This window comes from Drosophila guanche, unplaced genomic scaffold (assembly GCF_900245975.1).
Source record: "Drosophila guanche unplaced genomic scaffold, DGUA_6, whole genome shotgun sequence".
In the NCBI taxonomy this organism is placed as follows: Eukaryota; Metazoa; Arthropoda; class Insecta; order Diptera; family Drosophilidae; genus Drosophila; species Drosophila guanche.
This window is the reverse complement of record NW_022995754.1, coordinates 1,192,488-1,218,444: the sequence shown is the minus strand read 5'-3', so window position 1 is coordinate 1,218,444 and position 25,957 is coordinate 1,192,488. Positions and strand designations below refer to the sequence as shown.

General features: G+C 44.0%; 4 protein-coding genes and 6 non-coding genes across 16 annotated transcripts in view; 4 read left to right on the top strand and 6 right to left on the bottom strand.

Annotated features, from left to right (window-relative positions):
* Nucleotides 1-491: 491 nt before the first annotated feature.
* Nucleotides 492-25,416, top strand: LOC117589171 (JNK-interacting protein 1). Of its 3 annotated transcripts, XR_004574193.1 has the most exons (6): nucleotides 494-917; nucleotides 1,061-1,461; nucleotides 1,525-2,258; nucleotides 2,317-2,501; nucleotides 2,566-3,172; nucleotides 25,398-25,416. XR_004574193.1 is itself a non-coding variant. In XM_034280887.1 (5 exons), exons 1-5 carry the CDS (start codon nucleotides 799-801, stop codon nucleotides 2,636-2,638), a joined length of 1,491 nt encoding a protein of 496 aa, XP_034136778.1. In that variant the 5' UTR covers nucleotides 492-798; the 3' UTR covers nucleotides 2,639-3,309. The 3 variants fall into 3 exon arrangements, 2 of the variants coding, with proteins under 2 accessions (XP_034136778.1, XP_034136777.1); XM_034280887.1 differs by lacking the exon at nucleotides 25,398-25,416 and having other exon boundaries at nucleotides 492-917; nucleotides 1,546-2,258; nucleotides 2,566-3,309; XM_034280886.1 differs by lacking the exon at nucleotides 25,398-25,416 and having other exon boundaries at nucleotides 2,566-3,309.
* Nucleotides 3,822-7,296, bottom strand: LOC117589172. 3 transcript variants are annotated; one of them, XM_034280888.1, is made up of 4 exons: nucleotides 7,015-7,296; nucleotides 6,510-6,656; nucleotides 5,115-5,370; nucleotides 3,822-5,055 (listed from the first exon to the last, which is right to left on the bottom strand). In XM_034280888.1, exons 2-4 carry the CDS (start codon nucleotides 6,653-6,655, stop codon nucleotides 4,171-4,173), a joined length of 1,287 nt encoding a protein of 428 aa, XP_034136779.1. In that variant the 5' UTR covers nucleotide 6,656; nucleotides 7,015-7,296; the 3' UTR covers nucleotides 3,822-4,170. The 3 variants fall into 3 exon arrangements, with proteins under 3 accessions (XP_034136779.1, XP_034136781.1, XP_034136780.1); XM_034280890.1 differs by lacking the exon at nucleotides 6,510-6,656 and having other exon boundaries at nucleotides 7,015-7,295; XM_034280889.1 differs by lacking the exons at nucleotides 6,510-6,656; nucleotides 7,015-7,296 and adding an exon at nucleotides 5,497-5,642.
* Trnal-cag lies at nucleotides 7,799-7,882 on the top strand. The gene has a single exon. It is a non-coding gene; the product is annotated as a tRNA-Leu (tRNA).
* Nucleotides 8,064-8,147, top strand: Trnal-cag. The gene has a single exon. It is a non-coding gene; the product is annotated as a tRNA-Leu (tRNA).
* Trnal-cag lies at nucleotides 9,499-9,582 on the bottom strand. The gene has a single exon. It is a non-coding gene; the product is annotated as a tRNA-Leu (tRNA).
* Nucleotides 14,426-14,509, bottom strand: Trnal-cag. The gene has a single exon. It is a non-coding gene; the product is annotated as a tRNA-Leu (tRNA).
* Nucleotides 16,742-16,825, bottom strand: Trnal-cag. The gene has a single exon. It is a non-coding gene; the product is annotated as a tRNA-Leu (tRNA).
* Nucleotides 16,962-17,045, bottom strand: Trnal-cag. Its single transcript has one exon. It is a non-coding gene; the product is annotated as a tRNA-Leu (tRNA).
* LOC117589173 lies at nucleotides 17,125-18,123 on the bottom strand. The gene has a single exon (XM_034280891.1). The coding sequence runs from the start codon at nucleotides 18,082-18,084 to the stop codon at nucleotides 17,227-17,229; it is 858 nt and encodes a 285-aa protein (XP_034136782.1). The 5' UTR covers nucleotides 18,085-18,123; the 3' UTR covers nucleotides 17,125-17,226.
* LOC117589169 (sterile alpha and TIR motif-containing protein 1) overlaps nucleotides 20,744-25,957 on the top strand; it is a 35,290-nt gene continuing 30,076 nt past the window's right edge. Inside the window, exons 1-2 of one of the 3 annotated variants that reach the window (XM_034280878.1) lie at nucleotides 20,744-20,909; nucleotides 20,971-21,095. In XM_034280878.1, coding sequence (XP_034136769.1) covers nucleotides 20,885-20,909; nucleotides 20,971-21,095 — 150 coding nt within the window. In that variant the 5' untranslated portion in view covers nucleotides 20,744-20,884. Of the gene's footprint in view, nucleotides 20,910-20,970; nucleotides 21,096-22,871; nucleotides 23,232-25,957 lie in introns of those variants that run through there. The other 2 variants (XM_034280879.1, XM_034280880.1) reach the window with 2 other exon arrangements.

The following is a 25,957-nucleotide window of genomic DNA, read 5'->3' as shown; positions in this document are numbered from 1 at the left end:
CTTGAGATATTTACATACGAAAAGCTGTTAAAAATCATTGCCGGAACCACTTTCAATCTGTTCATGCAACCAGCCTAAGAGTCTTTCAAAGACAATCAGTTATAGATCCATAGATTCTTTAGTTTCTACAGTTTTTATACATAAATTAAATCCTTAAACCGCTTCATTCCCTTCCAGACACGCATCATTTGGTTGCCCCCATTCGAGCAGAGATCCAGCCCTGGGGCGGCATGCCTCACGAGCCGTCAAGGCGCAACAGCATTGCAATTTTGAAGCCAACTTGGGGGTTGCATTTGAGTGGCGGATGTGCAGGGTAGAGTTACAGCGCCTGCGCGTTTCCTGTCCACCCCCAAGCGAGACACCGCCGCCACGAAGCTTGTAAACAAAAACAAGTTTGCAGAGAGCCAGATAGCCAGAGAGCCAGAGAGAGTGGAAGTCTCTCTCTTGACAGCTGAAATTTCCCCCAAAAGCAGAGCAGAAACGGAGCTCAGTAATACGCGTACGCGTACTCGTGTCTGGACATCTGACAGGGCCAGAGCCTAGAGCCCCAGAGCCACAGAGCCACAGAGTCTCCTTCAAGCAGACCAGCGAGACGTCAAGGAAATTATCGATTTTCGCATGAGGCAGTGAAAAATTCTTGTGTGCTTGAAAAACTTTGCCCAATACCTGGGAGAATTAAATAGAAAGCCGGAGACAGACAGCAACTTGCAACTGCAGAGACTTGCAACACGTTTTGAGTGCTCGTGTGGGTGTGGCAGCTGGCAGCTGGCAGCAGCAGCAGCAGCGGCAGCAGCAGCCATGGCGGACAGCGAATTTGAGGAGTTCCATCGGCCATTTGAGCCACACACAATTGCCACATTTGGTGGGGCAGGTGCAGCAGCCAACAAGAAGAATAATAATTCGCATGCATTTTACTCGTAAGTCAAAGTCTGCCCCTTCCCCCTTCCCCCTCCCCCAAGGGGAAGGTCTTCCCCCCTGCAAAGTGCACCCCAAACTGAATTATCGAATTTTCAAGCTTCAAGGAATTTATGCCTTCATTTTCTTGACTCTCTCCCCCCAGTTTGATTCCCAACGATGACATGGAGGACTCGACATCCTCGAAGAGCGATGGCGACGGTGATGGCTCCGACCAGGAGGATGGCATTGGCATGGGCATGGGCATGGGCATGGCCATGCCGGAACGTGAGCCCAAGCTGCGCCAAGTGGAGGACGACGAGCTGGGTGATGGCCTCAAGGTGACACTCTCCTCCGACGGCTCGCTGGACACGAACGACTCGTTCAACTCGCATCGACACCATCCGTTGAACCATCAGGATGCCATTGGTGGCATCATGGGCATGGCGCCCAATGCACTCTCCTCTGCACCGGTGACCATTGGCGCCAGCACAGATCTGCTGACACCGAATGCGGCAGCCACGCGGCGGCGTCGCAAGTTGCCCGAGATACCAAAAAACCAGAAATGTAAGTAGATCGAATCCCAATCAAGAGTAGTTCATGTCTAAGCCACTCCTGACTGTGTTGCAGCTTCCATTCTGCATCTTTTAGGCGGCACCAACTACGGCTCCCTGGCGGATGAGTTTCGCACTGGCGGCGGCGGCATCATTGGCACTGGGCCCATGACAGGGGCACGCACGGGACAGCAACGCTCATTCCTCTCGCTAAAGTGCGGCTATCTGATGGACGAGGACTCCAGCCCGGATTCGGAGCGGCTGCAGAGCCTGGGGGATGTGGACAGCGGCCACAGCACCGCGCACTCGCCGAACGACTTCAAGAGCATGTCGCCACAGATTACATCGCCCGTCTCCCAGTCCCCGTTTCCCCCACCCTTCGGGGGTGTGCCCTTTGGCCAGCTGGAGATGCTGGAGGCCACACACCGCGGCCTGCACAAGTTTGTGCCGCGACACCACGACGAGATCGAGCTGGAGATCGGCGATGCCGTCTACGTGCAGAAGGAGGCCGAGGACTTGTGGTGCGAGGGCGTGAATCTGCGCACGGGCAGGCAGGGCATCTTCCCCTCGGCCTATGCCGTCGACCTGGACTACAACGAGTTCGATCCGACGGTGCAGCTGGTGAAGAAGGAGCGCTATCTGCTGGGCTACCTCGGCTCCGTGGAGACACTGGCGCACAAGGGCACCGGCGTCGTCTGTCAGGCGGTGCGCAAAATTGTCGGCGAATATGGGGCCTCGCCCACCGGGCAGACGTGCATTCTCGAGGTCTCCGATCAGGGACTACGCATGGTGGATCGATCGGGCCCAAATGTGAGTAGCTTTGCGTGAATCATACAGCCAGAAGCATAAGCTTTTGTTTCCCTTTTAGAACAAGAAGGATAAGAAGCCCTGCATCGACTATTTCTATTCGCTGAAGAACGTCTCGTTCTGTGCATTTCACCCACGCGATCATCGCTTCATTGGCTTCATCACGAAGCATCCCACGGTGCAGCGTTTCGCCTGTCACGTCTTCAAGGGCTCAGAGTCCACCAGGCCAGTGGCCGAGGCAGTTGGGTGAGTTTTCTCCCCCTAAAATTCAAGTTGCAATCTCTAACCTCTTTTGTTTCTCACTCCTCAGACGCGCCTTTCAGCGTTTCTATCAGAAATTCATTGAAACTGCTTATCCCATCGAGGACATCTACATCGAGTAGGATAATTGGTCAAGGATTGTGGATAATGGACAACGGATTATGGATGGATATACGATATATTTTTTGTGCGGTTATTAATTAAAATATAAAAATAAAACTCAGCCACAAATGTTTGCCCCTTTGTCAAAACGAAATGAGAATGTTATAACCAAAATTTGTATAATCTCGCAAGGCTCCATTTGCCAGAACAAAACTTAAAACAAATATGATTTAATTTGTTCCTGCAAACTGTGCAAATTGCAATCCCCCCGATACATGTAAATAGTTAATTTTAGTTTGTAAATCCCAAACTTGGAAACGCTTCAAGGCAATCAATGAATCGGTAATAGCTTCCCCTTTGGAAACCAAAAACAAAAGCAAACACTTAATACAAAGACATGGGATCACAGAAATCCACAAATAATTTCAATTCGAACTCCTGTAAACACTTTGAACAGCCCCGATTGAAGCACAAAACGACATGGAGGCCAAAGTAGAATCCTAAATTTACGAGTAATTACTGCAAGCTCTCTCACACTCTCTCTTTATCTCTCTGTTACGAGGCTCAATAATTCCCACAAGACCCCATGTGCAACTCTTTAAGTATTATACGAGCATCATTCAAAGCCCAGTCAGTCTTAAGATGTGTAAACCCAAGTAGTTGTCGAATATATTATATGTATACAAAGAAATATATAAAGAAAATCTATATTAAAACAAAACAAAACAACGGAAATCAAAGCTGTTTGTGCACAGTGGCGCTCCAGCGATCACCGCCAACTGCTGGAACTAAAACATCGTAGTTCGAGAATTGAACGCTCAGGGCTGAGGCGCCAGTGTGCTAGTTTCGTTTTTGCACAGTGGCGCTCCAGCGATCAACGGCCATTGCCAGAACTAATTTATATTAGCTCAAATTTGTTGTACAACAATAACAGAAACAATTGGACAACAACAACAGGCCAGTGTTGTTTTATTGATTTCTCCTTTATTTGCAGAACAATTGAGACGTGCGACGGCTTCCTGTGTTCGGGGGAGCATCCTTGAGTTGATGGGGTCCTTTTCAAGGATCAAACTCCTTCCCCATACACAAACTTTGTATGTTCTCTTCTATTTCCAGAGCGATCTGCGCTCGCGATCGGAAAAGTATCCTTGTGAAGCAACTAAAAAGGATCAGAAATCTACCAATAAAAAAAAAACTACAAAGTTGTGCTGAAAAAGCAGCTGCTCTATATTCAATATAGAAAGTATTTCACTTGATTAATCCAAAAATACTTAAATAGATGCTTGTGTATGGCTTAGATCTCTCAGGGAATACCCATTTTGTGTCTTTGATTGGGTAATATCAAAATTTGGTTTGCTTAACATCCTAATGGATGGGATGAATGGGATGTGGGGGGAGTGGCTGTTCCAGCTCTGCTCTGCTTTTGCTTATACATAAAATTAAATTGGTTCTGCTTCAGTCTTGGACAACGTAATTAAAAATGCCTTTTCTCAAATAAATGGGGAACTAGACCGAACGAATATTAAAATTAAGACGAGTTAGGTTCCGATTCTTATGTCTGATTCTTCTTGCCATAGATGCTGTAGCTCTTCTCCACGAAGATCTGAATGGATCGCTTCACGTCCTGCTTGTGCGGCTCGGGCAGCTGCTCCAGCTTCGGCAGAATCTTCATGAGGAAACGAAAGTCGGGTGAGAGATTGATGTTGGTTTCGCCCATCATTTTAGTTGGGTCTTCATCCTTGATTGCCTTTTGCTCCTTTTGGTCGTTCTCGGATTTTATGATCTTGGCACATGGAGTAAGTGGCGGCAGTGGAACTGCAACTGGAACTGCCGCTGGAGCCGAATCCGGTGATATTTTGACAAAGTTTGTTGGATTCTTCTTGGGCGGCAAGGTAATGTGAGGCCTGAGCACCAAAGGCTTCTCCTTCACTGCCAGAGGAGGCGGCTTCACCTGCTTCTGCTCCTTGTCCTGTATGCGATTGAGTATCTGGGGCAGCAGCTTCTCCAAGTGCTGGGTGAGATTGTCCTGTGGCTTGTCGCTGACAATCATCAGCTTCTTGCCCACCGACTCCTTCTCCTGCTCTACGACGACAAACATCTTTCGCTTTTTGGGCTGGCCATTGGTCTCTGCACCATGGCCGTTCGTCTCGTTCGACTTCTCCGTGATCAAGTACAGCTTTCGCTTCTTCGGCTGGCCATTCTCCGGGCGAGCAATGCCATTCTTCGGGCTAACATTTCCATTCTCCGGGAAACCGTTTCCATTCTGTGTGGACTCCACAAGGGCGGCCAGTGGCAGAGCCACCTCGTAGTCGGAGCTGATGGACTGCACGTCGCTGGAGGCCGAGGAGCAGATCGAGTGAGAGCGCTGTGGCACGGGTGTAATGGTGACCACCGATTTCTTGGCCTGTTGTGCTTTCTGTGGATCTCGTATGGGGATCTAAAATGGAGAAAACGTCACATCAAATATGTGTAAGGGCAATGCTAGGGCCAACTCACTTTAACCAGTTGTATGGTGGTATTGTTATCCACAATTGGCTTTGCAGCTGCTTCTACTCCACCTCCTCCTGTAGTATTCGTGTCTGCTGCTGTTGTGGTTGGGGGCATGGCCTTGGATTTGCGCAGCGGCGTCATCTTGATGCGCGTCTTGGCCATGTTCTGGAAATGCCTGAAGCAAATGCGAAGCTTCTGCAGGCCGCCAAGCTGCTCCACACGCTGATCGCTCACACCGAAATGTCGCAGCCAATGGTTGCAGCTGCAAGAAATGCCATTAGTATGTGTGCGCGAGAGTATTGTATTGTTTATTGCAAAGCTCAGCTTTTAGTTAGCACATTTCTTTCAACAAATATAAATAACCATTATGGTAATTTCGTAAACACACCAATTATTCAGAGAGAAAGACTGAGAGAGTTTGACTGATGCGAGTGACGCTCAAATAGTGTAATCGCTTTGGCAGTTCTTTGTTTAGTGTAAAAACTGCATTGAAGTTTTGTTCTTTTGGACGCTATGCTTTTACCGCCGAAGCTTTCAAATTAGATCCACTCTCTCTCTCTCCCGCACACACACATGAAGTCGCGTTATTGTCAAAAAAGCTTTTTCTCTGTGAGAGAGAGAGAAGCGGAAGTTTTGCGGACATGCATGTCTGTCTTTGCATTAATACCGGCACATTTCTGTTGTTGCAGCGCAGCTTCTACTCCACCCTCTCGCTCTCATGGACTGTTTATGGATAGGCTAGGCGTCGACAAGTCATGCAAATAGGGTGGACCTTACTAAATTACATAAAACATTACGATGTAACTTTAAAATGTTCCATGTTTATTTTCCTAAGCTATTTTACTTGCAGTTTACCTTACAACACATTAACAATGCAAATGGCACAACACGGTCCACCCTAAGCCCCATGGCCAATGCCAAAGCAAACTGAATTTGTTTTGCAGATCGCAGAATAACAAAACGCAAAGAGAGAGAGAGAGAGAAGTATGTATGTACATAGGTAAAGGAAGAGAAGAAGCCCACACATGCATTTAAGGAGAGCGTGAGAGCTATAAATACACGCAATGACGCGCCCCCCTTCCCTCTTCCAGCTGCTGCTCACCCACATCAGCATAATTGCAACACTCACACAACTGCACTTTGGCTGGCATTGAAAATTTTCTATGATATCCAAGCGATCGCAGAGAGACAGAGACAGTTCAATAACCTGTGACTGGTAATAATCGAAGAGGAACGGAACACGACAAAGCTCTCTCTTGTCTTGTGCAAAAAAAAAGGTAAGCATAACAATAAGCTAAGCTTTGATCGAAAAGCTGGAATGAATTCCTATGCAAACAGGTTTCAAGTGGTTCTGGAATAATGGAAATTCTGGGAGAGGAGAGAGAGAGGAGAGGCGCTTACCGTATTGAGTCGTGGACTGGAAAGCGACGCAGCTCCGATTGTTTCACATCCTGGCAGCCCATCAGACAAATCCTGGAAGGTGCACCCAGCCAGTGCTGTGCACTGGGATGCAGGGACCTCGCCTGGCTTATCTGCAGATCGCCCATTCTGGAAGAGATATTTTTGTGGATAAGACACACACATACAATACATACTTAGTATTGTCGCTCTGTTTGTTCATGTACTTAGCTGAAGCATGCTACGGGGCCACAGCAACAACACAGCAGACAGTGTAAAACCACAAAGAGCGAAAAGCACACACAATAAACTCTCTCTAGTTTGGATGGAGCTTTCAGCTCCCATAGAACTGAAGCTTACATGGTCCGTCCCGCGTGTTGCTGTCGCGCTTGCTGTCTGGCCATTTTATATTTACGAAAAAATAAACGATGGAAATGCCACACAAATGGTTGACTCAGCTACTTTTGACTCACATCAACCCTTTTTATCTAGTATACATAATTCTTACCTGTTGCACTGCTCCTCCTATTTTTCTCTCTCCCTCAGTATGCTGCACCGAAGCTGCACTCTTAAGTTGAATAACCTTGCCGGTGCACCACTGTGCTGTTGTTATCAGCAGTTCAATTCTATCCTCTACACGATTTTTCTAGAAGGGGTTTTTTACACTTTCCAATTCAAATTGCGCCGATGAATTCCTTTGATTTCTTTGCATGGCTTATCTTGATTAACGTGCCTCAGAATCGCGCTCTGTTCTTTGATTACGTTCTGCATTCTCCTCTACGTCACACAGACTGACAAAGTTTCGTTCTATCGCCAAGCTTAAAGCTGCCCAAAGCTGCAATTAATTGGGAAGGGAGCTTTTACAACTTAACATAAACATCCATTTAGTGGCGAAAAAGATGCTCAAGTCGGAGTTTGATGGGTTCACTCAAAATAAAGCTTGGGTTTTGAGAGCGAGAGAATTTATAGACCAGAAAGCTTTGTTTTGAGTTTTTCTTTGCAGAGATTCTACAACCAAAGAAATAAATACCGCCCGTCCGGCAAAGATCGGATCAACCACCAGTTCATTTTAAACTCAAGATATGATGAGAATCTAATCATTCATCTGTTCTTATGAATAGGAACCCTAGTTCGTTTCTTTCAGCCAACTTAGCAACTTTTTCTGGTCTGCGATCTATTTTTGATGTAATAAATTATTTAAATTAGAAAAACTGTCGTAGTTCTAAATGTTCTTTCATATAAATAAACCTGCTCGGTAAGAAAACTACGCTCTAGCACAATGGTTTGCAAGAGTCAGGATGGCCGAGTGGTCTAAGGCGCTGCGTTCAGGTCGCAGTCTACTTCTGTAGGCGTGGGTTCGAATCCCACTTCTGACAAGACTTTTTTGTACATATTTTGCATGATTTCTAAGAATATATTTAGAGGATAATGTCAAAGTTAGTCTACTCACACTTTTTCTAATATATTTTATTTACAGGGTATTGTTTTGGGCTATCCTCTATAAATACTCTTTAATTGGATTGGGCGAGTGAGGTCCTGACACTCGCTGATTATCCAGTCAGGATGGCCGAGTGGTCTAAGGCGCTGCGTTCAGGTCGCAGTCTACTTCTGTAGGCGTGGGTTCGAATCCCACTTCTGACAATAACCTTTTTGTATCACGTTTTATGCCCTTCCTTATGGTTTTGAACACAAACTTTGACACCAGCGAGCATGGGATCTCCCTTGGGTATAAGCTTTCAATGTTTTTTGTTCTCCTGTGTATTATATTCTCGCTGTAAGAGCCTTGGCTTTTCATTTAACATTTACATTTAGATAGCAATTGCGCTTATCAATTATGAGGAGTCGTAAATTGAGCAGCAACGTTCAATCGACTAGCTTAACCAATTCATAATATAATTAATGAAATGTTAAAAGCTTCTCCATAAATAAACATTCTGAGAGACGCAGGTGTTAGCTGCGTTCAGACTATGGCTATTTCTGTGCATTAATAGCATACACTTTTACAGACAATTTGTGGCTGGCAAATATTCATTTGACTATTATTTAAAAGCCAATCATGGGCGGTTCGACGATGCCATAAATTTCAATGGTTGCTCATTAGGTGATGGAGGAAAGCCACGCTGAAAAAGAAGTGGCTGCAAGCTAAAGATAAGCATCCACTTGTCACATCACTCATATTTCATATTCCTTTCTATCTAGAGCCCAGTCTCAGACCCACTCCGACCCCAACCCACTGGAACTGTCCATGGAAATCGGCTGTCACTTGTCAATTGTTCCATCAGACTTATAGCCAGAGGCAGCCTCAATTTTCCAGGCCTTGCAGGCGCTAAAATGCACATCATAAAAGTTGAATAGCTAACTACATTTTTGATGGGGGTTTGGGGGTTCATTTTCATTGTTTTTGCCACCAATTACATATTCCGGCCAAATTCTCAATTGCATTGTCTGTGTACTCTGCTCAAGTTGATTGCATTTTATGACCAGCTACGGACACAGAGCACAGAACACAGAAAACAGAAGCATAATTATAGATAGGCCCGATCTGTTTTTCCCAAGAACAGATGTGAGTGGGCCAGAGTGGAGCGGTGCGGTGCGGTGCGGAGCGGAGAGTGCTCACTGCATTTGAAATCGCGCTCAGTCAGCATTTTAATTTCTGTCTGATTGAAGTGAACGAGCGAATAGACTTCTCCAAGTGGAAGTGTGATGCCAGACGGCGATAATTCCCATCGTCATCGACATCGACATCGCCATCACCGCTGTGTGGTCTGTGTCTGAGCGACAGCCGGAGGGCAGTGCAATGCAATGCAAAGCAATCGTCGTTAACTGCCAGCAGATTATGTGATTGGAATATTGACAATTAGGCGGTCACAAATTGATTTACTTGTAATTTTTAATGGCGCCCCTCCTCATCAATGAATTTCCTGCGTTAATTGTTGATGATCAGGAGACGCAAACAACCAAAGTTCTTTGTATGGTGAAGCAAAAAGATTCTTGTCAGAAGTGGGATTCGAACCCACGCCTACAGAAGTAGACTGCGACCTGAACGCAGCGCCTTAGACCACTCGGCCATCCTGACTCTTGTGCCTGCCAAAGGCGTCGGGGCGTACAAATCGGTTCCACAGAATGGAACCTCTCGATGGACATCACACTCGTACGCCTTGTATTACACATGTTGGGGCCCAATAACACTTAACACTTTGAACCTGCTGCCCGCCGCCCACACACCACCCCAGGCCAAAGAACAATTCCAGATGAAATATTATAAATGGCGCCCCAGAGGCAAAGACAAATTGCCGTTCTGCGGCGCGTCACGGAAAGGTGTGTACTGACAGGGGGCAGACAGATCGACAAGACACGGATTGTGTTTTGTACCTGAGAAATCAACATGCAGTCGATGGAAATGATAATAAAAAGCAGGCACAAATCAGGTAAACGTCATACATCACACGGTGCAGATTGGCAAGTGTCACTTTTCTTATACATTTCCATTTATTATGCAAGCAAAAACACTGACAGTTGCCTAAATTGTAATATTCAACGGTTCACAGGATGGATGGGAAGGGTAGGGTAGGGCAGGGAGAGAGAGATCGCCACGAATAAAGACGTTTTGCCATGCCAGCAGAGTAATTAAATTATGCGAGAGTACATGAGAGGCTTTGAATTTTGGGCCTACCAGCTGCTATCGCAGGTCTGGTAAATGTCAACAGACAGCCGGAGCTTGCCACAGCCTGACATTTCACACGCAGCTGCAGTAGCAAGTAGCAGTCAGTGCGTTTGGGCATACCCCGCCACTGGGGGAAGGTCTAGGGTATATGGAATTCTAGGCAAAAGGATCGTAGCACAAGAGGGAGTAAAGCTTATAGCTTCGGATGAAAGGAGGATTTCCTAGGTTCAAAAGAAACTCTTTGCATGTTTCGCAACGATACTCCAACATATTGCTACCCGGTATCCCATAGTCTGTATCCCCCACTAATATCTCTCCGACTTGTTACTGCTGTTCGCTGTTATTGGTCTCACGCACTTTCAATGCATTTCAATTAGCCCGGGCCGCTCCACTTTGACTTTGAGCCTGTGACTGTGACTGTGACTGTGTGGCTGTGCGATTCGATATATTTTCCATTTTTATAGACCGTTCGCGATGGCAGACACTTGATAGGCATTTGTATATGTTAATCGGGTGTCCGTCCGTCCTGCTGTGTGTACGGCGTGCTATTGCGGACCGACCTGACAGCCAAAGTTAATTAAAGTTTACGCTTTTAACCAGCCCAGCACTGAGGCAGCAGCAAAGCAGCCAAGCAGCATGCATAATTCCCATTAATTTGCTCGTTAAACTCTCGAGTGTGTGGAGACGGGGATGGAGATGGAGACCCCTTCAATGGCTACCTCAATCTGACAGCAATTGCCGCGAAGTAGGGACAATCGCAATCGCCACAGCATTCATTATGATTAATGATCTCTGAGTGAGCATAACCACAGCCACAACCCACAACCACAGCCACAACCAGAGTGACCCACAAAATGCGACATATTTTCCAATGTTCCAAGAGTTTTCCACTCGAAAATAGAATTAGCAAATTGCCCGAATGTCAATCAGGAGTGATCAATCAAAATTTGTGCTACTGTCAACTCTATCACCATGCATACAAATGGTATAAATAACCCCCAGAGGCGGAGGCAGTGCAGTGGGGCAGCAGCGGAGGAACGCTTGCAACTGCCACAAACGACGGCTGGGTGCAGCTCCAAACATTTAACTGGAGGTTGTAAATTACCATAACAATTCTTGGGGGGGAAATATGTGGGTCAACAATGGAACACAGAGCTATGGAACCATAGAGAACACCCCAACAATGCAGCGTAGAACCCCCCCGATGATATGTCAGTGGAGTTCCAAACATATTCCACAAAAGGTTATGTTATGCATGGAGTGTGTTCGGATGGGTCAATCGTGGGGTCAATGCAAATGGAGTTAGGATTACCCACATCACAGCCCGCATGAATGGCTTAAGAGAATCCACCTTGAGTCCAACGCCTTAGTGGCAGCAAGCGACTAATGAAGTGATTGTCTAATTGTCAAAGATTAAGTCAATGTTGATTCTAAATATAAAATGCAATGGAGCAACGACTCAAAGAGGTTTAAATCTGTTGACTTAGATTATCATAAATGATATATTGATATCCCATAACAATTAACAGCTAAAATAACATAATTTATGCACGAAAATTATTCCACAACAGCGTTAAGATATTTTCACAATATGCTGCCATAATTAATCACTCGAATAATTTCTATGATAAATTACACAATACTTTTCTTAGTTTATTTTTCTTACACAAATCCATAGCTAACCTCACTGTATTGAGCTATAAAACTTCCAATCCTTTTTCCACCCAAATAACAATTAAAACCGCCACTAAAAACTCCCCCTAAAATCGAGTTCAATTAATTTCCGATTTATCAATGCTTCCCCCATACCCAAAGTCAATGCTCCTTTTCAAGTTCAAAGTCAGATCGGACAATACTTTCAAGTATTACCCCCCCCATAAAATAGCCGAATCCAAAATGAGAGAAACTTGGTCCAAAACAAACTGCAGACAGACTCTTCGACTGGCGGCCGACCGAGCATTAATCAATTTTTATTCTCTCCATCCGATATTTTTTGGGATCTTTTCACATATTTTTGTTGTATATTCTGTCGCGACATTTATGCCAAATTTGTACAAAAGTTAATTAACTGGTTTCATTGTTATTTGAGTGTTTTTGCGGCTTTTTTTGTGTGTTTCCTTTTCGTATTTCGGTTTTTATGGACAAAAGAACAGACTGTGGGGGCGTGTTCGTAATGAGGGGGAGATATAGAATGACGTAGAGAGAGAGAGAGAGAGAGGAAAGGAGGAGGGCTGCGACAGTGCAAAGAAAGCGCCTGTGAAACCCGTTTTAACTGCGTGTCTAATAGACAGTTCATTTAACAAGCATTGTGTGTTTTTTCAAAATTAAAAAATATTTTCTTACCATTTGTTTCGAGGTTTTTCCATTGCACGTGCAGCCGGACTCAGCAGAGTGAGCGCGTCGCCGCCTTAACACCCACGCATTTTACGCCGACGCCTCAGCTGGCAGCTGGCAGCACAGTTCGGCCTCCCTCTCCCACCCTCTCTCCCTCAACACACAAGTGAAGAAGCCAAAGTAAATACAAAGCACGAAATAAACAGCAAACGCTTATGGCGCTCGTTCTCTCTCTCTCTCTGTCTCTCTTTTGCGCTCTCGATCGCAGGGCACATCAAATACAGGTGAAGCATTGCTAGAGAAAGCTCACTTCAACGGAGAGATCCTGCAGGCACACAGAAGAGCGAAAGAGTGAACATACCTTACATTTACCACACCTTGCGAAGTAACACTTTTAACCGATCGCTGCCTGCATCGACGCCGCAGTCAACAAAAAAAACGCAGCGCGACGGTTTGGTTCGGTGGCAAGTTTTCGCGCTTATTTCACCTACTGATTTAAGAAACGAACAGAATTGTGGAAAATTTATACGTTTTCGTGTTGTAAAAAGTGTTAAGTGATGTAGAATAGAGTTTTAATGTGTGTCTCCCACACCCCAATCCATCCAATCCCCTGCGAATGCAATTACGAAATCTTGTGTGAAATGTGCGTGTGTTTTGTGTGCGTTTAATTTTATTTCGGCTTCTGGCTTCCATGTGTGCGCCTAAAAATAACAACCACTGTGTGTGATAGGGAAGGGGAGTGGTGGAGCGGAGACGGAAAAGCGCAACAAAAGTCGAAAATAGCTAAAAATGAGAATTATCAAAAGCATAAGCTGACGGGTTGATTGACTTGCAAGAATTTTGTGAAAACACCCCACGGTTCCTCCACCCGAGAAGCAGCAGTAGCGGTCGCAGCTTCCGTTGCGCTTATCTCCCGAAGCTGATTTTAACGACGCCGAAGAGAATCGCTAATGAAATGAATCGCCCCATGAATCGCAACTTCTGTAAGTTTTGTTGCACATCCAATCAAGCCCACAGATACGTTTGTACCTTTGTAAATTGTATATTTCTGCAAAGTCATAAACCCTGACTGCGTGTATACAATTTGGGGAATTTATTCCACTCTAAAGACAGACGCACGTCAATGCACTGCCCATAAAAACCGACATAAAAGTACTGTCCATCAGAGGAAAAGGGCAAACGATCCTCTTCACACGCTCTTTGCACATAAATTTCACACTAAAGATCAGAAAAATCAGGATGGTAATGTTTCTTGTGCTTCGAATTGTAGCATACCCTTCCAGATACATTGTTACCATGGAATATTTGCAAGGCAAACATCTCTTGATACTTATAAAACTCTCTTAAAAGTGAACTAACAAGCAATTTAAATGTTAAACACAAACAGCACAAGGCCCTGCCTGCCTTAAAGACCTGCAATTTATTTCGCAAAAAGTTTATTAAAATCCAATTAAATTCCAAACAACCTAGCGGCAGATGACACCCACACACATCGTCCACACAGTCCACACAACAAAATCAACAAGTACACCCCCCTTTGGGCGGTGGGTGATTCCGGGAAGCATACATTTGCACATACGATCCGTAACCTCATGACCAGCCTGTGGTTTTTCTAAACAACTTGTTTTTGTATATTCCGCCACATGATTTTCCCATTTCCATTTTCCATTTCACTTGATTGAAGTTTTGGCCTTTTGCACATGTTTTTGTTTAGAACAAATAATCCATAAATAGATGCCACACACAAACCCACTTGCGGGGCTTATTTATTTTCATTTTTTTCTTGCTTGAAACCAAAAACTGCACAAAATAATAAGCAATTTTACGGAAACATAAGAGAAAAGTAAATCCAATAGGTGAAAATATATGGGGGGGAACTCAAAAGAAAAACTAGGGGGAAGGAAAGGGACAAAAAGATTCTTGTCAGAAGTGGGATTCGAACCCACGCCTACAGAAGTAGACTGCGACCTGAACGCAGCGCCTTAGACCACTCGGCCATCCTGACTGTTGGGATGAGCAGAGTAAATGCATGTTTTCCACCAGTCCGCCCATCACCTCGCGTTCCCGCTTCCGTATGTTGCCCCATAAATCGAACTAGTAAACTTTTATGGAAAGTGTATTTGCTTGTGAGAAAATTCAAACTAATAATTCTTTATGCTAATTTGTGTACTTTTTCCTGTAATTGGAGGCTAGGTTACCGTTTGTCTGTATTGTTAATAGCCGTGGACTTTAATTCCTTGCCATTACAGCACTAATTGCCTGTTGAGTAAGAAGAACTATACAATTTTCAATGCGGAATAATTGCAAGTCGAAACGATTCGATCAGCTGCTTTGCTCGCTGCGGTTGCACTTTGTACAAATGCCGACAAATTGTTTACAAAGTCGCTTTTCACATGGCGATAAGATTTATCTTCATGAGGGTGGGGCCACAGAACAAAAGAGTAGCGGAGCCCAAGCCCCGGACAACATTAATATCTACATACAGACATACAGCTATCTATATTTTTTATGAATTTCCCAAAAAGAGAGGGGAAACAGAGGTGATTCGGAAATGAGGTCAAGACCCGCAGCATTCTTCTGATTTAAGCCAAACGCGAACTCTCGCTAATAATCCGGTTCAGGGGGCGTGGCGGCCCGCTACCATGAGAACCGAACCCTTCTCATTAGTCGTCGCAGCGGCGGCCCCGCTTTTGTGGGGATTTCTTCTTGTTTTATTTTATATTCCGTAAAATAATTTATTATGATTGCTGGCGGTTTCTCGCTGCGAAGCTCTTTGGAAAATTTAGACTTTAATGAGATTTTCGAGCAAACACTTGGCGACAGTTTTCCCTCAAAGAATTCGAAATTAGTGTTTGTATCTGCCGAATAGACGCAGTCATTGTTTATGCTTTGCCTTTGACTCAATGCCGACATCTATCCATACATGTACGAGAATATTCTTCCATGTGTAGATGCAGACAGATATGCCCAGACATATGTCTGTTTCGGTGTCTGAGAGATGAACGTAATTTGCATTTGCGCATTTTTCTGGCTAATTATTTGTTTATCCAAAAGGAAAATAACCAAAAGAAAAAGAGTGTGAAATAGGGAAAAATACGCAAGAAGAGAGAATGGAAGATGGAAAAATCGGAATTCAAATTGAAAAATTGTTTTGACAAGAAGCGCAAAATGATTTTTGCCATTGAACTTATGGTTTTCCAGCAATAGCAAAATCAAATAAAAAATTCGCAATGGGAAAGGAGAGGAAATCAACTCTCAAGTGAGGTAGAAGAGAGTATAACTCTTGAGAGCTGATACCAGCAGACAGAGAGGAGAGCTGAAACCCAGTTCTAGTTTCAAGGCAGAAGTCGGCTGATAACTTATAGTAATTTATAATCATGGAAATAGGTCAGCCAGCGCTCATAAGTCAAGCCAGCAATTGCGCACGCAATTTTTATTCATTTAGAATGCATCAAAAAACCATTAAATAAAGTCAATACATATATAAAAAGATATATGCATGTTATTCTACTGTCAGCAATACAGAAAGGTGATATGTGACACCATTTAGTAATCGAGTAAAGGTGGAGTTTGCAGTTCCCTCTTTTTCCATGTTATTTTGGTATTTGTGTTTGCATTTTGATTCCAATTGGTGGATTACGATTCCAGGTTAGGGGCTCAATGCCATTGCATGCAGTTCAGTTCTCTGGGTCATTTCTGTGTTACATACTGCATGCAGAAAGTGCTGAATCGAAGGGGGAATCGAATGGCATATCGACAGCGTCAACAAATCGGACGAATGGTAATGGGAAACGCAAGCGAAATCATTTGTCGTACAAGGTCTGGGCAGGTTTTTATCAGTGCAGTCGAAGTCACAGGTCTGTTTTGAGAGTGTTTTTATCTTGGGACCGATTGCGGCTCGTATTGCCGGGCAGGGATTTCCTAGTGCCATAAACCTGTATCCATTAGCTCTTTCAATGGAGCTCATGGCCAGACATTTGATGAATGACTTGTTCGTGTTCGTGATAAGCCCTTTTGCGGCACGCCTAATGCACTTTAATGCCCCCTCTTACAATTCGAACAGCAAAATACTCAGAAAACGTGTCTGTCCGATTCAGCCTTTGCTGTTTTATTTTATTAAAGCCCTATAGTCAGTTGAGGCGTGAGAAATTGCCTGTGTGTGATTTCAGAGGGCTTAACGAACCGTATTTCGTAAAAAATATAAAAATATAAATGAAGAAATAAAGAAAAAAAATCTTGTCAGAAGTGGGATTCGAACCCACGCCTACAGAAGTAGACTGCGACCTGAACGCAGCGCCTTAGACCGCTCGGCCATCCTGACAGTTGAAATAGCGAGAGCCAGCTGCAAGTTTCATACCCAACCATAATGTTTTAATATTATTTTTTAATTATAGAAATTATAATTTTAAAAAAGTCTATACTTTAATTAAAAATTGGAAAATGAGAGAAAAAAATCTTGTCAGAAGTGGGATTCGAACCCACGCCTACAGAAGTAGACTGCGACCTGAACGCAGCGCCTTAGACCACTCGGCCATCCTGACTTGTGATGGGACAGTGTCAAAAGTGCCACTAGACCAGGGACCGCACAACTCAATGCCAGAATAAAACTAAATTGAACACTCCAAACAAAAATAAAAGTACAATTTTCGTTAGCTTGCGTATAATTTGTTATGCCACATAAATTATTTCACTCTCGGCTCGATGGTCGATGCCCCTCAGTGGTCAATGGTCATAGATTATGATGACTGCCCGCAACAACTGGAAGACCTGCTGCCGTGTGACGGTTTCGCTCTTGAATATCTTCATATTGGCACGAATAATTTTCACAAAATCATCGACGCGCTCCAGGGTGCAGTGGCGCAGCATGACGGTCGATTTGCTGGCCAGCAGCATTTTGGCCAGGCCTAAGTAGGACCTGACGAACTCCTCCATGAATCCCAAATGCTTGATTTTGGCCATTGCCGCGTGCTGCGAGAAGATGTCCGGTATGTTGTCCTTTGTGATTTCCGTGTGCATGATGTCGAGCCACGCGTTTTGGATGTAGGGAATGTGCATATTGTAGTACCGCCAGAAGGTAGCATCCAGAACAAATAGATATTTCTTAAAAATTTTCGAATATTTGGGTTTTAGCGAGATTGTTCTCCTCACATTATGGCTTATTACGTTGTTGTGGAGCAGCAAAAACGTCACTGGGAACATCGGGAGCCTGGGCAACTCATGTCTGACCAAATTGACGAGGATATCGGTTAGGAATTCGGCTATATCCGCCACCCTGCCATTCTCCACGGCACTGGCATAGATCACCAGGTGCAGGGGATGGGAAATGCCACAGAGGCTAAATACCAGAGCCGTATAGTTCGAGGTCAGCGAAATTGCATCAAAGGTCAGGAAGCAATCGCACGCCTGCCCACGTCCAATGGTGTCGGTCCTTTTGAGGATATCATCCGTTCGCTTCACGTACTTGTATTCCAGCTCCTTGTCTTTGATGGGGGTGTAGTAGAGCTCTCGGCACTGATGCTTGTGCGTGTCTGTGAGCTCCAGGTATGGCCGCAGGTTCTCCAAGTTCAGCTCATATGTCATCTCGAGCCTAGGCTCAGGGAAAAAACAAAATAACACAAATACGAGCAGTAAATCGAAGCTGTCTGGGCATTTATTTTATTTTTCTAAAGCATCAATTGAGGAGGTTCGTTGATGTGGACACGCGACGGACTGCGACGGACTGCGACGCTCCGGGATTTCCTTCAATCCACGTGGGATCGTTCGCTTTTTTCTTAAATACTTAGAAATGTCGCGGTTCGTGGATTGAACAAAGAACATGTTATAATTATTTGTTTTCATTCCAAATTTCTTTAAGAGGCACAGAGCTTTCCTACAACCTCTGTTTGATTTCAGGCTAAGGAATGCAATTAAATTGTTCTTAGGACGACGACAAACAGTGAAAAAGAAGATCTGAAGTCCAGGGATAACCAAATGGCTACGGATTGGTTTAAGAAGTATCAAATGCTGAACCGGCACGCTGAAAATGTGTACAAAACATGCCAAATAAATTGTAAACTGTGAATGGTTGCATGGCGTGCACTCAACTGGACTTTGGCAGGTGAAGTTTCTTCGTTTAGATTCGGTGTATTCTCCATGCTTTTGAAAAAACAATTCTTGCTTAAAACAAAAACGTGTGAACAATTCAATGACAACTTTTTCCAAAACTGCTTCGTCGCCTTCAGGGTTGTCTCTACTCCATAATAATATTTCATTGTGCAACACACCACACGCCCTATCGATATTGATAATTGCTAAACACAACTCCCTCCCGTACCCTCCCGTCCGTCTAAATTGCAATGATTAATGTTTGGCATCTTTTTTCGTTTTTAGATTTAAGCGTTCGTTTCGCTGCAATTTGCATAATTGCAATTTATTGTAAATCCGTGTGCAAATATGCAACAAATTTGAGCCGCAGCTCTTTAAGGCAATACCAGAGGCCGACGGCTTTTCATGAATCTCGCTTTTCTGTTTGAATCTATCTGCCTGAATGTTGGTTTGTTTTTCTGTGACTGTCATATGCAAATTGGTCTCGCGACTCTCTGGCACTTCAAAAGAAAATTCCTGGCATTAGGCAAGCGCCAGATATCTGTGGCAGCAACTTGGCAACCCTGGTGCACTGTCCAATCAGTCAGCGGTGTGCAGCTCTGACAGAAACGCTAATTAGTTGTCACCATTTGTGCATTACAAATGTCTATTTGGGTTAGCGATTTGATAATTGATCAATTGCCAATCAAATGTATGCAAACACCAAACAAAGCCCTCAAAGAAGAGTTTAGCCAAGCAAAAGTTAATTTAGTGTTGTTTACTTAACTTAATTTTGTTTACACTAATTATTTATATTCTTATCATGCACTGCAAAGCAAAAAATATGCATTTAACGATGTTTTATATTATCATAGAAGCAAAAAAAAAAGGGGGGAGAGACAGGTGTTTGCTCCAACAAGTGTATGATATGATCTGTTCTCGAGTTCAAGGGCAATTTCCATGTCTCAATGAGCTCCCAGCCCACGAAACTTCTAGACAACTAAAGCCATGAGTCTAAGATTCATTCACGATTCCAAGTAATTTAACTAAAATTAATTTCATTTTACTCCAAATGCTGACTGACGTACGTGTTTGTTTATCTTTTGTCTGTTTTTTGTATGTATATATTACAGATTAAGGCGAGAATTAAATGGCATATAACCATATTATGGTCGCTGGAGATCCCACGCAAAGTCACGAAAATTGAGCAAAGCTGCGGACGCCGCCGCACAGCGACTTCTCATTGTCTATGCGACCACGTAACGCGACTCAAGTTCAAAAGTAAACGACGGACGACAGCAGTGAAAATGCTTGTTTTGTTTTCTACTACAAGGCAAACTTTCGGGAAACTATCTGCAGCTGCAGATTGAACTATCGCTGCTGTTATTGGCAAAGGAACAACAACAAAAGAAAGATTAATTAAAGTAAATAACATATTTAAAGCGTGACAAAAGCCAACGAAGAAAAGAAACGCATAACAGAGGTGTTGAGTGCACATTTGTCAAGGCAAAAAGTGGGTCAAAGTAGGCCATCGGTCACGTTCCAAGCAAAAAGTGCAGCGGCCAGAGGCAACAGCTGTCGCCAAGCTTGTGCACTGCCATTAATTGTTGCTTTTGTATATACAAATAATTATGCAACTTGTTGCTGCAGTTCCCTGAAAGAGAAAATACACAAAACGAGAAACAGAAAACGTGAATTCATTGATAAAAAGCAACAGAGAGAGAGAGAGAGAGAGAGAGAGAGAGACCGTCACGAAGTAGCCATGAATTCGCCGCAGCTGGTGGCGCAAGCACGCGATACAGCAGAGAGCAGCGGCAGCGGCAGCAACGCCGGCGCGATGCCGATGCCGATGCCAATGCCAGCGACAGCGGGAAATAAATATGCGCCTGGACGTAGGCTAGCTGCGAGGCAAACTCTTCGTTTGGCCATACCCAAACATCAGGGAGATCCACTGGCACTGCCACACGCACTGCACGCACAGCCCCATGTTCCCCATTCCCATCCACATCCGCAGACGGGGGGCATCTATCGGCACTCGCCATCGCAGCTGCCACCGGCGCCCATACTCAAGAGAGCCCCAGGGAGCAGCAGCATTCCCAAGTCCGCCTCTCCCTTGGAGTCCCATAATCTGCCCAACGTGACGCCCCACAGTGGGAGTGGGAGTGGGAGTGGGAGGATCGGCTACAATGTGGCTGGCGGCTGCTCCTCGAGTGGCACCTCTTCGGGCTCGAATTTTCTGGGTGTACGAAAGCCCAGTCTCACGCTGAATTCCTCCGATATAAGGAACAACAACGATTTGTTTGCCTTTCCCAAGGATATGTCGCCTGCACTGGAATTGAATGGTGAGTGGAATGATATTTGTAGAGCAAGTTGTAGCAGTAATTATGATTACTTACCCTGCAGATCACTCGCACTCACCGCTGTTCACGGACATCTCTTCGGCGAATAGCAATGGCTCACCCACACATCATCATCAGCTGGGCAGGCTCTTCAGCCTGAGTCCCTCGAGCCTAAGAAGCTATGGAAATGTAAGTCTACAGAGTATTCAACAGTTACCTTTGTGTCTCGAAACTCACTCAAAATTAATGGGCTCCATGGGCTATTTTTAAATAATGTAAAAACGGTCGCAAAGTTTATGACTCACGTGGAGCGGGCGGTGGTCTTCCCTTGGTTTTCTCTCAGTCTCACTCAAAGTTTTACCTTTCCGATTATAGTTTCGCATACAGCCATAGACTGGGCCTTTGCTGTTGACCCAGAGCTAAGTCCAGACTGAGCTTTACAGGCAGAAATCCCCCCAGAGACCATATTTAAGCAAATACATAACTCACACCTCACACGCTACGACGACTCTCGGTTCTGCTGGGTTCCGTTGGGGTATGGGCAGGGCACTCCCTTTCTTGGGGACTTTCATACAACCGGCTTTCGCTCTCTCCCTCTCTGCCTGTTGTGGCTGTTCTTTATGTAAATAGGTAGAAAATAGCGTCCGACTCGACTTAATTAATAAATAACATTTAGCACGTTTTCAAAACGAGTCACAAGAGAGAGGCAGAGAGACCCCAAAAGAGAGAGAGAGAGAGAGAGAATACATATATTTGAGTAGCTAAAACCACATTATTGGATGGCTTATGGGATGGTTATGAATAATCGGGCATTTGGCGTTGATTTTTTAGCATGGCTCGTGCCTCGTTAAGCAAATTTCTCATTTAGCGAAATGCCCTACGCGGAGTTGATCGATCTTAACCAAAGGTTTGTCACACTTTCCTTATAAATAATATTATAAACTGATAACGGATAGTGTGGGATTGTCAGACAATAATTGTAGATGGGAATCAAAAGTATTTTGTGTTCAACAAAGTTTCAATTAAGAAGTGGAGAGACATGACCCACATTTTATGATACTTTTGTGGGTCTATGATAAGAAGGAAAGCAATTGGTAGGGAATGGGAATACAAGATTGAGATATTTCTATAAATTCAATGGAGCTATAGCTGATCATTTGGCAGAGCTTGTTACACTCTCGTTTTTTGTAATTTCTTTTGATCAAATGGGCATGGATCTATAGGGCATGCTCTTGTCACCTTTCTTAACCCAATGATCAACTAATTTCTTTCTTCTTGGGCTATTCTTAACTATTTGACAAGCTCTTCAGTTTCAAACACAAAAGAGGAACGCAGGAACGTGAGTTGCTGTCGAACTTCAAAGATTATAATGAAGATTATGGGAGAAGTTGGATGTACAACATATTAATTGGTTCTTCCGCGACAAAGAGAGAGCGCAGAGAGTGAGAGATATAAAAGAGAGTGTTCTACAAAGAGAGAGAGAGAGAGAAAATCGATTAGCAGAAGCAGAAACCAGAAGCCCAGAAGGAATGAGACTGAAGCCAGAGGGACGGGCGCGCTACAAACACACAAAAGCTAACGCGATGACGATGTCGGGGGAGAGGTTTGCTGTGGGGCATAATATACCCAAAGCTCCAAAAAAAAACACACACACACACAGACAAATATTCAGATATATGAAAGCTACAGACAGACTTGTGTTTTTGGTGCGGCATTTTGTGGTTTTCGTAAAGAATTCCATTTTCAGTATTTGCTGAATTGAGATGCGCACCGGTTCGGTCGAAGGTCTCGTCTCTGTGGATGTGGATTCTCCCTGAATTGATGATAAATATTCTCTGATTAATTGCCCAGACACTACTCGAGTACTACAGCCCCGTACTTTTGCCTGTCCGTCTGTTGGAGAGCTGTAGTTTGATTTTCTCAGTGTCGTGTTTCAGTGTCGAGTGTTCGGTGGTGGATGTGCAAAATATTCGCATAGGCATGGGCAATCGTTTGAGCGGTTTGTGGTGCAAGAAAACAACATTGAATATCAGCAACAAAAGTGAGCAGAAGGAAAGCCCCAGTCCCGCAGATAAAACCAAAAGAATTCGCAGAAAATCAAGTGGTTCCGGCACTGGCAGTGGCGGTGATGGTTCCAGGGGCACCTTTCGCTTTGGCAGCGCCCGTCGTTTATCGTTAACAAAGGATAGCCACAAGAAGGCATCAGACACTGGCATAGCCACCGTAGAACAGACCTACCGAGAGCTAATCCAAGCGCCAATCCACATCGCGGCAGAGTCCAGCAACATGAAAGTCAATCCCCAACTTCTGCCGCCCGCTGTCAAGGTAAGTGCGGAACGGAATGGAATGGAATGGAATGGAATCCGCTGTGGAATTCCACAATTATGTCATGATTTGAATGGGAAAACAAATTGGAAACCGAATCCGAACTGAAACTATGAACAAAAGACAAACTTGAATTACTATTTTGATATGCTTGCGAGGTTCATGGCCAAAACGACACAAAATAATTTGGGTGTTTGTTTTGTTTTGGTTTCTAGATAAAGTTGGTAGGGAGGTGGGGTGTCAGTCAGTGCGATTTTTGATTGTGATTGTGATTGCGTTTTGCTATGCGATGATGATGGTGTCATTAGCATTTCTTGCGTCTTTAGGCGGATGCTTGTCTCGTTGCTGGGGGATTATCACAGATAATTGATGACTGTTCTCTAAATGAAATTGTAAATAATAAAGTGAGATATGCAAATTGTAAGTAATAGAAAGATAAATGGGAGAGGGATGATGGCATAAACAACAGGGTTTCAGGGTTAGGGCAAAGGAAAAACTGTATTCTGAAACATATTTCTGCACATTTTTCTTAAAGTTAAACCAGTTTTAATTCCCACCTCACTGATGTTCTTCTTGTATTTAAAAAGCCCAAGAAAGTGCAGCAGAAACCAGTCTGGCCATGCTCTGCTCCCTTTTGGATATTCCAACGATTAAATGTTGCACCCAGGAATTGCGATTACGATTCTCGATGATGACCCAATTCTGCGACTCACAAATAAATCACATCCAAGGGAGAACCAAGGGAGGCAGATAAAAGAACGCATTAAGCACGCTTTGCATATAAATAAACTGAACAATCTCCAGTCGAAGACGATTGAACACAGAGGGGGAACACAGCGAAATGCATCGAAAATCAATTACGCATGAAAATTCCAATGAGAAGACCCAATGATGAAGCGCATGCGCCACTGGGGGGATCTATGGCCACCAATCTGAGCGGAAAAAGGGCGTGATGCACCTTCAATTGTGTGAAGCCTAGGCCTTAGATACGGTGTACAAGATACTGCCATCAGGCGACGGCTGCCACGGGTATGAGTCAGCGCTGACAACGTTTTGCCACACGATCTCGGTGTTTTTGCTGCACATTTGGCGACTTGATGCCCGGCTTTAAGTTGCGATGATTCATACTTGTTTTAGGCGAAAGCCTCGACATTCATTCATGGATAGAAGATACCTCCCAGCAGCAGCTGCAGATACTTTTCATTTTCAGTGTCAGATTGAAAGTGACTCAGACTCAGGCACTTGCAGGACTTTGTGGCCAAGTTTGTGTCTTAAATTCGGACAGAAAACATCTCTCACTCTGCATTCACGATCAAAGAAATGGGCACAGCATTTAGTGACTAATTTGCGGCTGACCTGAATGTGCGAAAAGTAGCTGAAAGAATGAGCGATTTGTGTGTCTTCTGAGAGATGAATCTATGATAAATGATGAATGAATGGATCTTCGATGGATTGCATAATATTCACAAAAGTGTGGCCTTCTCCTGCTTGGGCAGTTCAAGAAACTCTTTCAATGTATCTGAAGTGAGTGGCTGAGTGTAGCCGAAGTGTAGGTGCAAAAAGGAAAGAGGGAGTCTCCATGCGGTTCAAGGTGGATTTTCGTTTAGATTTTTGTGGATTGTTTCTTACTTTTCTGCTCCACTTGGCCATTTCCTGCGAATGCTAAAAGGAAAATAAATACACACAACTTTCGGTAAACAAATGTGCCCGAAAGTCAATTAGATTGAAAGAAAAAACAGCCCGAAAAGCCAAACAAATGCCAACAAATATTCTCCACCAAAACACGTGTCGCTCGATGTGCCAAATCAATGAAGCAGCATTTCGGTCTTTGTTTTTGCTTAAACAAAGTGAAATGGCCAAAACAATATAATAGTCGTGGCATGTAAATAAATACAAAATTAAATAGACAAAATGGCAGGTGAAAAGCGTTGCCCGTTTTCGCAGGAAAAACGTGTTAAAACTACTAAGTAAATACCAAGAAATCAAATTTATTTTTGCGCTGTTTTTACGCCTTTTGGCACGCCCTCAACAGAGCCAAGAAAAATTGCATTGAGGCGAGAAGTAAATGCGCCAAAAAGTCAAATAAAAACCACTTTGTTTGGGCCCCCAAAAGGCAGAGAGTGCAGAGCGAGAGCGTACAGAAATAATGATCGCCAGTGCCCCCAGTTCTCTCTCTCTCTCTCTGAATCCCCTTATATGCCTCTCTATGTATATTTTTATATATATAGATATTTCTCTCCCTCTCTCTGTCTTTGCCTGATTTTCGAGGCACCGACTCCGAGCCGACAGTCAGCAAAACATTTTGTGTGTGCCTCAGTCTTGTGTCGAACCCTCAACCGTCGAGTCCCATAGAGCGCTTTCGAAGACAACGACAACAAATAAAATATATCATTGAAAAAAAACCCACAACAAATGAGAAATCTTTTCAAATAAAATCACAACAAAATCCGTGAAAAATTGTATTGTGAAATAGTTCGAAAAAATGCCTACAAGGCGCCCCACAACCAAGTGAAAAGTGCGTAAAATTCAGAGAGAAAATATATCTGAATGAATGCTAAAAATAAAGTACACAAAAATATATTTTCAACACATTTTAAAGCCACATTTTGTCGTCATGTTTGCGACGTTGGAGATACAGCCATGAATATTAAATATCTGTGGGATTTTACATGAAATTATCTCGAATTTTAGTGCAAAATGTACAACAAAATAAATATAAATGGCTT

Coding starts and splice junctions, on each gene's coding strand:
- LOC117589171 (XM_034280886.1), top strand. CDS start 799: ATGGCGGACAGCGAATTTGAGGAGTTCCATCGGCCATTTGAGCCACAC. Junction 918..1,060: donor AATTCGCATGCATTTTACTC/GTAAGTCAAAGT, acceptor CTCTCCCCCCAG/TTTGATTCCCAACGATGACA. Junction 2,502..2,565: donor CCAGTGGCCGAGGCAGTTGG/GTGAGTTTTCTC, acceptor CTCACTCCTCAG/ACGCGCCTTTCAGCGTTTCT.
- LOC117589172 (XM_034280888.1), bottom strand. CDS start 6,655: ATGGGCGATCTGCAGATAAGCCAGGCGAGGTCCCTGCATCCCAGTGCA. Junction 5,371..6,509: donor CCAGTCCACGACTCAATACG/GTAAGCGCCTCT, acceptor CATTTCTTGCAG/CTGCAACCATTGGCTGCGAC. Junction 5,056..5,114: donor CCACCATACAACTGGTTAAA/GTGAGTTGGCCC, acceptor TCTCCATTTTAG/ATCCCCATACGAGATCCACA.
- LOC117589173 (XM_034280891.1), bottom strand. CDS start 18,084: ATGACATATGAGCTGAACTTGGAGAACCTGCGGCCATACCTGGAGCTC.